This window comes from Mugil cephalus, chromosome 10 (assembly GCF_022458985.1).
Source record: "Mugil cephalus isolate CIBA_MC_2020 chromosome 10, CIBA_Mcephalus_1.1, whole genome shotgun sequence".
Classification (NCBI taxonomy): domain Eukaryota; kingdom Metazoa; phylum Chordata; class Actinopteri; order Mugiliformes; family Mugilidae; genus Mugil; species Mugil cephalus.
This window is the reverse complement of record NC_061779.1, coordinates 19,869,691-19,882,752: the sequence shown is the minus strand read 5'-3', so window position 1 is coordinate 19,882,752 and position 13,062 is coordinate 19,869,691. Positions and strand designations below refer to the sequence as shown.

The window sequence follows — 13,062 nt, the reverse complement described above, 5'->3', positions numbered from 1 at the left end:
GTGTAGACAAGCAAAAAGGGCCCTGGTGTACACAGTAGACACTGCAGATGCTGTTTTTATGGACAGATCTGAAGCAAAGATCATACAGACCCATGCTGTTCCACCTCAGACATTATAATTAGTGACAGCAGGCTGCAGACTTCGGCTTCTTCACATGGTTTCACTTCATCCATACGTTGTCCACTTCTCTATTCCACTCCATAGTTACAACACGTATATTCCTTTATATATATTTATTGATTATACAGAATGTGTAAAACATTAAAATTAGTATTGGCTTGCAACATTGCTTGTACATGTGTACAAGGATATAATGTGATATCATCAACTTTAATATGGCTGCTTTTACCACACACACACACACACACACACACACACACACACACACACACACACACACACACACACACACACACGTACGCGTTCATTTTATCTAAAAAGCCCCCAGTCTCTTATACGTGCTTGTTCCTCCAGAGATGGCCTGCCTTTATGACAAGTTTCTGTCACTCCCGGTCCTTTTATGACGACCAGCTTTGACAAGAAAAGCTCATTAAGTGTGTTTATTAACCGGAAGTCTGGGTCAGTTCATTTGCTGAGGTGGGTTTTTAACACAGGAAGTTAAACCACCACTCGTATAACTGTACACAGTGTGTACAGACTTGCATTTAGAAATAGTGTCTGTTGTCCAAGTGCTGCTATGACCTGGGAAACAGGTTGTTCATTATGTGGAATGATCTGAAATCACACTGTTGCTTTGGTTGGAGTCATTATTTAATAAACACAACTTGGCTTTGAGTGCAGCACTGGTAAAACTAACTTGCATTACAAGAAATTCCCACTCGTAACTTTGACAAGCTGGTATTTTAAAGTTGTTGTTTTCTTCTGTTTAGGCACAGTATGAGCATCTGTGGCCAGAAAAAGGGACAAGTGAAGCAGTAAAGAGCTTGTAACCATGACCTCTAATCACTACTAAGACACTAATGGCTTCCATGTGGCTTACTGGAGACACCTGGCAGCCATCTTGGTTCTAAGGGGATCAGGATACTGTTTACTGTGTGAGAATGAGAAGCCAGTACATAACAACTCCTCCCTTAATGACCTTCACTGTTTGCATGAACTGAAAGGACCCAACTGTCAGCTTTTAGCAAAAGAATGGCTCAAAAAACCACATTGATATGTGGTCAATTGTGTATTTTTTTATACATCAAGTTAGAATAACTTTGATTCATTGATATACTTAAGAGCCAGTCATTTGCCTTGTTATGTTAGCTTTGTTAAGGAGGCACAGCCACTCAAAACAGGGATGATTGATGATACACTTGATGATAAGTGTAAAAGCAAATATCTCTAAAGCAAAACCTATGAGAAAAGGCAATTCATGATTTAGTTTTGTCCAGTGTGGATAATTTAATATGTAAATGAATGTTCATTATATTGAAGGCCGTGCCAATGCTGATTAAGCCCAGCAGGAAAATCACTCCCTCACACACTGGTGCACACGTAGTAATCAAGCTGCTACTTCAAGAGCTGAAAACCTGAGTAGAAAAAGCTGTGGTTCCTAGAAAGTCCACTTGAGGCTGTGCTCATAAAGCTAGATAACCCTTATAGACCCCCACGTAAACTTTACAGCAGAAATACAGCTTTAAATAATGTTTTGGTCTCAAAAGCCAATTTATACCAAAACTTTATACAATTCATCTCGTTAACCTGCCCATACATGCTCCACTGATGCACCACTTCTCTGACCATTTTTGAATTTGTTCCATTTAAAGTGGTCTCAGGTTCGTCCAATGATTGCGACAGCCAGAGCCTGAGCTTTCAAACTGCTCTACAAGAAACCTATTGCTAAGACTACGAAGAAGTTGTCCTTTTTTTTAATAGTCAAATGTGTTTTGCAAGTGAGGTTGCTACAGCAACTGGGAGTATGGGGGACCTCCGATGGAAAAACTAAGAAGGCATCCAAGGAAATTTTTTGATGCTCAAATAAAAAAATATGTTCAGTGGTCCAAAGCAATATTTCTTCAATAAGGACATTGAAGGGTGATAAGAAACAACACAAAACACTGCTACTGTTGCCCTGGAATTCCCCAAGCATGTGATTAAAAATTGAAACAAATATACAGAGAAATGTCTTAGGACCATTTAAGTGTCATGGCTACATAGCCTACTAATCAAATTGGAGTTTCAGTCTTCAGCTGCCTCCATGGCTGAGCCACGGACAGTTCTGGTATTACCCCAGAGTGAAGTTCACCTGCATACGTCATATGCTTGTGTCAACAGTGTTTGTTAATTCCTTTTACTGCCAGAAAGGACAGATAACGGTTCTGCACTGCAGCTTTAAATGCCCCAGTTGCAAAAACACATCAAATTTTTGCTGATGAAGGATTTTATGAATGCATTACATCACTTCAGTGCTCTCAACACATATTTGACCAAACATAATTGTGCTGAGATGAAGCTAGATGATTAAATTAGGCAGTTCTTCAACTCGTCAGATGTTCATTAATGACACACACTTTACAACCAGTTCAAATAACAGGTTTGAAATGTATCGAAATAGCAACGAGAGCTTCACACAACAATAAAGGCAATTTCTTCAAAAACACCTTCACACTGAGGTGTAAAGTTTTAAATAAAAATTCTTTTGTCAAGAGATCCAACATGAAGTCAGTATGATCAAGCAGTAATAAAACTTTCACCATTTCCCTTTCATGTGTAATCTTGGCCAGTTGACTGGCCTTGAACTGATTTGTTGGGTGAAAGGGAATTTTATAGAGGGTAGCTGGCTGCCAGAGTGAGTGGAGCTCAGACATGTTAAAAATTAGCAAGTGACAATACCTTTATTTCATACGAGTTTATAGCTGTCACTGCACATTGCAATGTCATGACGCAAGTGGTCTTTTCGGCACATTACCTTCAACAGTCCCCGTGGGCTCAGACACGAAAAACGAGACGTCTTTCTTCTCCTCAGAGTCATCGATGTGATCGTAGGTGATCTGGGGGATGGATACGGCTCTCTCTGAGGCCACGCCCATAGAACCATTTCCTCTGCACTTCAGCCTCCTCTTGGTCCCCTTTTTCTGACAGACAGAGGAAACATCAACGCAGTTAATGAGCATAGAGTTTGCCAACTTTGCCATGATGATAAATTGCAATTATAATTAACAATAAAAGAGTCATACAGACGTGTGTAAATCCTGAAAGTAAAGAGTGAAGCATTTTGTTCCTCAAATAAAAAAATCTAGAAGTTTTCCTAATATGCACTAACATACATGAGATGATGTCACAGTCAGAGGGGTTGTTTGCTTTCACTCCTTATTAATATCTGCACCACAGTGGCCACTGCACTCATCAGCCACATGTACAAAAGCAGCTGCCAATCACAAAGAAATAACTCCTCTCCGTGGAGAAAGAAGGAAGGCGGGGGTTTTACATGGACATGAGCTCATCTACATCCAGTAGGCACTATTCTACGTCAGGTAACAAATGTCTAGTTGAGGTCCGGACAAATTCACTTCCAACGCTGTATGTTAGAAGTCCTACCAGAAATTATTTACATACATTTTTCAAAAGCACCTTTCTATAAATTAAAATGATAGCATTGAACATTAACTATTTGCTTAATGCATTGCATTCCCGCAAACATATTCTCTGAACAACGAGCGAAGTGTGTTAAAAAGCCATCCAATGCCAAAAACAATGAAATACCAAAACATGTGATTTTCATTCTATAGCCCTGTAGCTCATGTTGTTGTTATACACCATATTCTGTGGTCGGGAGCTGGTGACATAAGCGGCACCTGTTTAATCTCAGCTTCTTAGAGTGAGATCATAGCTCTGTGTTATGGGAGTCAGTGAGTTTGTGAGAACCTAAATGGTGCCTCCCCTCCAATCCTTGGACCAAGATCATGGATGTAGCCTTTATAGAAACTCAATTATTTGGACTCAGTGCATCAGGCTTTGGCATTTGACAAGTGGCCAGGAGTTCAATCCAAATACCCAATGTTTGAATGAGTCATTAGTAGAGAGAGAGCGGGAGAGAGAGAGGGAGGTAGCGGTAGTGGGCATTGAACATTACAACAGAGACGAGGGATAAAAGAGGGAGAAGATGGAAGGACAAGAAGAAACTGTAACAGACAGGGAGCTTAAGAAAAAAAGACACTGATGGAGTAAAAAATGAAGAGGAGGGAAAGGGAAAAGGCAGAGAGGAGCAGATGAAACGTACTGAGAGAGAGGAAGAGGGGAAGAGGAAAGAGTGAAATAAAGTCTCCACTGAGAAGAAACAGGAGAGGAGGAGACAGAGCGGACGCCGAGGGAGGAAAGACAGAGGAGAAAGTCACATGCTGAAACAGAAAAGAGCGGAAGCCGCCTTCACTCTCCCAAATACATGTGGGTTGAATGCTACACAAAGATTTTTTTGTTGTTGTTCTACTAGACAAAGGTTTACTCCCATGAGAAAGGCGGTGGTGACATCATCTCAACTGACTGAGTCTTTGTCCGGCAGAGACAAAGGCCTCGAGTCATCCTGGTGGAGTCAGGCGTTGGGGGCAGGAGGGGCTGCTCTGTGTGTATTTGTGTTTTGTGCGCATTGTGCCCCACCGCGTTTGTGTGTGTTTGTGGGAACTTAACTAGCCCTTTTATTTTCTGTATGGCGCAATATAGCTAATATTGTTGCGAAAGGTGAAGGACACAAGGGGACAATGCGGCGTGGGTTCACGTGCATGTAAATCCAGCTGAACTATCACAGTCCAACGGCGGTTTCCAGCAACACTGTCGACGAATTCAATTCTTGACGTGACAACTCACATTCAAAGTGCTACTTGTGACTGTTAATGATGAAAACTCTTCTTATTTATGAGAACTTCAACGCATATTTATGGTAACTTTTAATGAGACGTCTAGAACCACAAGAATAAAAAAAGGCCATAGCTTTAAAAACTAATGTATTTTATTATTATTTTTTTTTTGTGTGGGCTAGGGTTTGACATTTATTTGTTAGAAGAAACAAAAGAGACAATAAGGTAAGAAAGAGAGCGCTCAGGATGTGAAGGGGAAAAAAACTCCATTCAAAGCAGGACATCACAAAGCAGGTTTGGTGCCTAAGGCTGTGTTCACACATAACGATTTCTTTTAAGCTGCCAGCATCTGTTTTACATAATCCTGGAGTAGAACATGCTTTTAAAAATTATTTTTAGAGGCAAATCCTAACTATGCACAGGCTCAGTGACCACAAACTAGCAGCTGAAAAAAGGCGAGACAGACAATCACGCAAACTGAAAGAAAAATGGAAAATGTGGTCACTGTTTGACAGGTGAGGCTGACACGGATACTTCCTACAATGCGAAACATCCAGGGAAACAAGAAATATTTACTTGGATAAGTTCAACTCCATAACGCCGGCTTTAAAAGCTTAAAGATGTTTAAATGTTTGAATACCCACCTGTGAGATCAGACATCATTATTTGGGTTGTGAATGCTGTTGGGGCCTGTGCGCATTAGCCACTGTACATTGCCTGTATGAACAACCCTCACTGACAGAACCCAGCAAACCCGGAAAACCCTAGTGTTTTTCATAAAGACGATATATATATAGGGTATAGCTAAAAAAAATTAGAATATTGTGAAAAAAATCAATATTTTTTGAAACTCATATATTCATTACACACAGAGTGAAATGTTTCAAGCATTTCTTTCTTGTAATTTTGATGATTATGGCTTACACGTAATGAAAACCCAAAACTCAGTGTCTCAGATTATTGTCAAATTAGAATATTACATGAGATCGATTAAAAAAAAAGAATATTTTACACATAACTATCTGAAAAGTGTGTTCATTTCTATGCACTCAATACTTTGCTGGGCCTCCTTTTGCATGAATCACTGCATCAATGCACCGTGGCATGAGGTGATCAGCCTGTGGCCTGTTGCTGAGGTGTAATGGAAGCCCAGGTTGATAGCAGCCTTCAGGTCATCTGCATTGTTGGGGCTGGTGTCTCTCACCTTCCTCTTGACAATAGCCCATAGATTCTCTGTGGGGTTTAGGCCAGTCAAGCACAGTAACACCATGTTCATAGAAGCACATTTTGGTCCCTTTGGCAATGTGGGCAGGTGCTGGAAAATGAAATCAGCATCTCCATAAAGCTTGTCAGCAGAAGGAAGCATGATGTGCTCTAACATGTACTGCAGACGGCTGCTTTGACTGTGGACTTCAGAAAACACAGCGGACCAACACCAGCAGATGTCATGGCACCCCAAATCATCACTGACTGTGGAAACCTCACACTGGACTTCAAGCCACATGGATTCTGTGCCTCTCCACTCTTCCTCCAGACCCTGTGCTTTCATCTGAAAAGAAAACCCTGGACCACGGAGCAACAGTACAGTTCCTTTTCCCCTCAGCACAGATAAGACGCTTCTGACGTCGTCATTGGTTCACGAGTGACTTGACTTGAGGAATGTGACATTTGTAGCTCATGTCCAAGATTCTTCTGTGCATAGCAGCTGTTGATGCAGTCACTCCAGCCTCAGTCCACTCCTTGTGAAGCTCCCCCAGATTGTTAAATGGATTTTGCTTGACAATCCTCTCAAGGCTGCGGTTATCTCTGTTGCTGGTGCACCTTTTCTTACCACACCTTTTCCTTCCACATATGATTATGCTAGTTGTTCAGCACTCTGTGAACAACCAGCTTCTTTAGCAATGACCCTTTGTGGGTTTCCCTCCTTATGAAGGGCGTCAATGACTGTATTCTGGACATTTGTCAAGTCAGCAGTCTTCCCCATGATTGTGTAACCTACCGACCCAGACTGACAGACTATTTAAAGGCTCAGGAAACCTTTACAGGTTTCTTGAGGTAATGAATATACAAGTTTCCCTTTCTGATGTGATTGACAAAAATATTGAACTTTTCTTCAATAATCTAATTTTCTGATCTATACCTGTGCTGTACATAGATGTTGCCTAATTTGAAATGGACAACACACTCCTGCCTTTGACACAATTAAAACAATTACAACAGAAAAATCCTCAAAGCTATTCAATAACATTGTCTCAAATTTGAATTTAAACTAGATAGTTACCGATATGTTGAGCTTCCTGATGTTAGGACTCTCAGATTCCACTGAGGCGACAGCCTCTGGAGTTAGAACGTACATTTTCCAGGTAACAGCACAACCGTTTGGTTTCTCCGCTGCATAGCACCTCCACAGTGTCTGAGAAACACAAGTTATGACAAGTTCTTTTAACCTTTTTCATCTCTAGAGCACAGATGTAAAATTGTCAAATGTTCTGTTCCTAATAGAATTATTACATTTCCCATTGAACAATTTTAATTTTTATATTTTTAAAATAAATAGCACAGTATATATAGACAGACAGTTCTGCAGACATGTCGGTTGTCTTTGAGTCACAGATATCTAGACAGTCCTATCTAAGGTATGAAGGACATTCATCTGTTTATCCATCAGCTTTGTCTGACATTTACCTTGAGGATTAAACAGAGTAAGACTGAGAGCATTCACTGATATCCTTAAGAAGACTTTGAATTTTGTTTCTTACAAAGAAACCCAACTAAGATGTCTCTTGCTATTCCCTTACATGTTTTCAAAGTGGGATAAAATACTTTTTAGGGTTGGTAATTACCCATTCAATGCTAAAAGTTACCTGGATTAGTGAGGCTGCAGCAGGGATCTGTCTGTTGAAGTGCTTCTGTCTCTGCTTCTGTTGGACTTTCAGGGCAAACCCTGAGCCAAGAATACCCTAATCAAGGAAAATCAAGTTTGATTATTTTACCATTCATACAATCGTCCAATAAAAAAACCAAAGACTGATTTGTAAACAGTAATGGAAGGAGTGTTTTTGGACTTTGCAAAGACCCAGACGCGAGTCCCATGTCTGATGTCGTCAGTCAGTTGGCAGCTGGCACCTGGGCCACACCTCCACAACAGTAGTATAATAGTCAACAGCCTTTTCCTTTGTTTGTTGGGCCATAGCAATGCTTACTTAAACATTTCTTCACACAGAGTGTTGCCTGTGTTCTCTATCAGTGCTGGGGAATTTGTCCAAGACGACAAAACTTCACTTAATTTCATCTGTGGTTCGATCAATCACCACTATGATTTTCACTTGTTGATAGTTATATAACACTTTCTTATGTGAATGAAACCTTTGAGATTTGCACTTTTACTGGAAAGGTTAGGAAAGCACCGTTCATAAATAAATTTATCTTTAATTAGTCATTATTTCATTTCATTATAGGATATGGACCAAAAAAACTACGTGGGCATCACAAGGAGCAATGCCTACACTAAAAATGAAAAGCACGATTCAAACATCTCGTAATAAAGTTAGGGCTAAATTAAAACTTTAATAAAATAACGTCTTTCCTTACTGCTCATGAACTTCATATGATTTAGATTAAAATTGCATTTACAGCAGGTAGAGCGAAGAAGGAGATGGCGAAGACACTGAAGCAGGAGGCAATGGCCTTGCCTATCCACGTTTGAGGAATTTTGTCTCCATATCCGATCGTGGTGACGGTCACCTAAAATCAAAGAGTGAACAAAGTTTATCTCACATAGAATCTGCATAAAGACACTGTAGACATACATATGACATGATCACAGTCCTTCACTGACCCATTTATTGTCGGGGCGTCTGATTGTGTTTTTTTGCTTTACACTTTAGTCTGGTTGTAAACAAGAGTCAGTGTTATAATTATAATAATTGACAAGTAAGATGAAACCATTTTAATTCCTACACTCACTGAGGATTAGTGGTAGGGAATCTTATTCCCTTTGAGGATCAACAACCTCAAATGCCCCAGCCATCGCTGAGAGCTGTGGACAAGATCCAGAAAGCTTGATAAACCCTTTCCTCATTGGGTAACTCCTCTTATAAACTGCTGTGGTAAAGCTTTGCATTGCTCATTGAATATGTGTGTGTCTAAATGTGTTAGGATGTTTATGAGAATGACAATCTGTATAGCAGTAATTGAATTACTGCTTGTAGTACAGATCACCCTTGCACTGCTGAATTTGTTAATTTAATTTCATGAAGTACACTGTATGTTATACTGGACTCCAGTATAATGGAATTTAATTCTGAATGACAATAAAGCCTATGTCTACGTCTACCCCGGATGAACCTTATAGGATAAAATGCAATGTAAATATGTCACAGAAAAGATTTAATTAGAAGTAAGAAATATGAAATTCCCTCAGATTTTTAATTTAAATGTTTTAACTGCCTGTGTAATGAAATTGTCAATCAATGCTGAGCTCTCAAAGCTTCCCTGCAGCAGTCTATAAGAGAAGTTACTCAGTAAAGAAAAAGCTCATCAGCCGCTCTCTCTCCACAACTGTCAGCAACGGCCGGGGCATCTGAGGCTCTTGCTCTTCAAAGGGAATAAGATTCCCTACCACTAATCCGCAGTGAGTGTAGGAATTTGCCAGGGTGAGGAGGGAAAACAAATACCTCTCGCATTTGCATGTACACCCACTCTAAAGGCCGAGCCAATTCTGACACATTCAGAACACACTTGGCTTACTGTGGGTGTCTACGGGGTGTCGCTGCGTGAGCCGCTGCTGTGCGCTAACACAAAGCAGCCGATGTAAGGTGAGATAGTTTAAAGAGCTTTGAGAGCAAAGACGAAGGAGCGAAGGCGGGAAAGGCGGGTGGGTGTGTGTTGGGGCTGGGCGGAGTGGTGGGGGATTTAATCCCTCATCCACAAATCCTGTGACTAAACAATGTCCTCCTGACCATCAGAGTGGAATGGTCTACTCAAAAACAGCCCTCTCATTCAGACTGTAGAGTGGGGGGCAAAAACCTCTTCATGTCTACACAAAGGTCACAGGCCTCCTCGTTGAATATGCATGTGTATGAATGTCTTTAAGTGTGCGTGTTTATATGAGTCTGTATCCCACTACTGTATGCGTCACATACCATCGCAGTTTACAAAGTGACCGGTTACGTTCTACTAGCTCTCTTATTCTGACTGAGGTAACAAAGCGCTGGTATAATCAAACCAGTCGTTACCTAATCAAGAAAAAAAAGACAGAGCAGAGAAGGAGAGGAAGGGAGAGAGAGAAGGGGATATGAATCATGGCATTGGCTTGTCCTCCAGCTGTGCCGCGCACCTGCACATCCGAATGTGGAAATCATGCCAAGAGAAGGAATACACTGTGGGAGAGTTTAGCCCCAATCAGCTCATTCCAACCAGCAGACACACAAACACTTACATACCTCACCGAACGTATTGTAAAAGCATATCTTGACTCTCAAGTGTACAATCTCAGAGAGGTGCAAAGTGTGATTCTTTTCTGTGCATTGTGAGCGGAGCAACACAAATAACAGCTTCCATAGAGCAGAGCAGAGCAATGTGACCCCTCTAACCCTTGTTACATAAAGGTGGTAATCCCACAATTAAAGTTTTAATTAAGGGAACTGACACTTTATATTGGTGCTCTAAAAGTTCTTTGAGCCAAAGATCCCAGAGGTGAATGCTTTATTACCGTCCCTTTGTGGCACGCTGATCCCCTGCACAAGGCTGCCATAGGTTTCTCATTACTCTGCTCTTTCAATTCAAATGTTTAATTAACTGCTCTGGAAACCCGAGCCTCTGCACGGAGGGTAATAGGCTAAACCAGCTCGATGCACAGAAAACATCAACACACCTGCCTCTGTGTTGAGTGTTGCAACAACGCATGCATGAAGAACCAGCGGGAAGAGCAAAAACATAAGGAGGTTAATAATTGGTCTGACCGGAGTGGCCGGCCATCTAGATCTTTCCAGTTAAGACTTCACTAAAGAGTGCATTGTATAGATAAGTAGTTACAGCTCTTTCAAGAGAAGTATCTTGATGTGATGCGGCCTTTCAATTATGTTAACATATATTTGGAAATCCAAATAGCGTTGGAGGATGTGAGGAATATTCCTTTAAAAAAAGCTTTTAAAACATCTACTGTAATCTGTGCAAAAACATCAGAGACTGTCTTTGGTTTCTACACAGTGTATTCATATTTTCTTGTTCGGCTGCCTTACCACGCCCCACCACAGAGCATCAGCGTAGCTGGAGAAACCCGTCTTGCCCTCCTCATCGACAGCGTCCTTCTCCGCCAAGTAGACAAAGTAGGAGGAAAAGATGAGCCCCAAGAAGCCAATGTACAGGGTGGTGATCAGCTCCTGAAAAAAAGTCAAGTTAAAGGGAGATGAAACATGAAAATACTGACGGACAATTCACAGCTGCTGAATTACCACTTCACTGCACTGTCCTCTCATCACAGGACCTTGAGGTGCAGAAGGGTTCGCAGTGGCAAAGGTTATTACCCACAGTCAAATCAGCTCTGAATAAGTTAGGTAACAATTTTATGTGATTTACGAAATGTTGTGTTGTACCTTTCTGCTTGTCATTTTCGTGTGATAAATTGTGAGGTGATGTGCAGTGTTGAGAAAAAGAATTTGCCCCCTGGCAATAAGTAAGTCTACCTAACTAAAAGCCAGCAGCAATGCTTCTGTTGCAGGAAATTCTTCCAGAACAAGTTTTACGTCTCTACTTTGTTCACCATTCAGCAAGTGTAAGAACTGATATAGAGCTGAGATACAAACACACAAAGGCTACACGTAAAGGTCATTAAATGTTTACTGTGAAAATATACAAGCCTGTTTCAATCTGCAGGTCGATTTTTATAATAATACTACATTTAAAGAGCCGTGCTCAGAAAAGTGATTGGAAAGTATTATTGTGAGCAGATTTCTCTGTGTTCTTTATCAATGTGAGTTTGAGGTATATTGTTTCCACACAACTGATGCCATCAGCCAAACTATCCCTCAACTAAAACAAGTTCTAATATATACAAACCATTTTTTTCAGAGAAATTTCTAATAGTTGAAGTAAGAAAGTATTGACTAATTCAAACCTGAGGCAAAATATTAGATTAAGTTACTATGTTGCAATGTTTATCTCATTTTACAAGCACAAGGTCCAAAACCTTGTGGAAGCAAAATTGAGAAGCTACAGGTAGAAGCTAAAGGACAAACTGAATACTTACTATGTAATATAGGAGAGGCAAAACTAGAACTAGAAAAGTCAGTGGGAAGGGAATCACCCTTTTAAATATCTTAATAAAGACATTTAAAAAATAAAAAATGGGCAGAGAGGTGTCCGTCCTGTAGCTCACCTACTGTAGTTTAGTTTTTAAACTGAATTGGAGTCTGGCCTGTGCTCTTCAATGCACTTAATGTACTCTATTGTGTACTGCCTCTCTTTAATAAATACACATATATATTCAATGAAGACAAAAAGCCCAAAAATACCCAGAGACAAAGGGTTTACCCTCTCTTTTGTCAGTGGAGATCGTGAGTCTAGTCTTCAAGTGCTTAAATAAACAAATATAGAATGCAGTTGTCAACCTTTGTGTGGGACGGCAGCTGTAAACTGAATTACAGATGAAGAAGACTGAAGACTAGAAGACTGAATTTCAGCACATGCTTTGTCTGTTATGTACAGTCTGAGATATATTTGATTTGAAATTGACAAACTGGCCTGAAAGTCTTTCTGTTTCTCACAGCAGACACGTCGTGCCATAGCAGATGAATAATGTCTGATTTCCAGTTCTATATTACAACTTCAGGACCCTGCTGTTGAGCATACTTTTGAAATCATACGACAGTAGGTGCAGCCTGTGATCAGAGCACCACAGTTTAGTCCACTTATTGAGTATGAGTGTTGGCTGTGGTGAAAAGAACTCATCTGTACGTCCAGAGCTGCAAATCTTTCAGAGATTGAGAAATGCACTGATTCAGCAAAGACTGTATTTAGTTTTTAAGAAAATAATCTATTTTGCAAAATTGGAACCATCAGGTTTAAGTTTAAGGTTTTACTCTGAACTGTGTAAAAATGTATCCTCTGAGGAATGAAAAAACAAAACAACACAAAAACAAACTCTTGAACTACTCTTTCAACGAGCTGTGTCTGCAGATCAGTCAAATTCCTCCAAGCTGAACATTATTATGTTCTATTTTTGTCCTCCATCTGCTTCATTCAGTAAGTTGCTGCTGACTGACAT

General features: G+C 40.4%; 1 protein-coding gene across 3 annotated transcripts in view; it reads right to left on the bottom strand.

The window, feature by feature from the left end:
• kcnq1.2 (potassium voltage-gated channel, KQT-like subfamily, member 1.2) overlaps window positions 1-13,062 on the bottom strand; it is a 161,376-nt gene that overhangs the window by 120,915 nt on the left and 27,399 nt on the right. For all 3 annotated transcript variants that reach the window (XM_047597062.1, XM_047597061.1, XM_047597063.1), the window contains exons 7-11: window positions 11,039-11,179; window positions 8,430-8,540; window positions 7,661-7,756; window positions 7,078-7,209; window positions 2,915-3,080 (exon numbers count right to left, since the gene is read on the bottom strand). In XM_047597062.1, coding sequence (XP_047453018.1) covers window positions 2,915-3,080; window positions 7,078-7,209; window positions 7,661-7,756; window positions 8,430-8,540; window positions 11,039-11,179 — 646 coding nt within the window. The remainder of the gene's footprint in view (window positions 1-2,914; window positions 3,081-7,077; window positions 7,210-7,660; window positions 7,757-8,429; window positions 8,541-11,038; window positions 11,180-13,062) is intronic.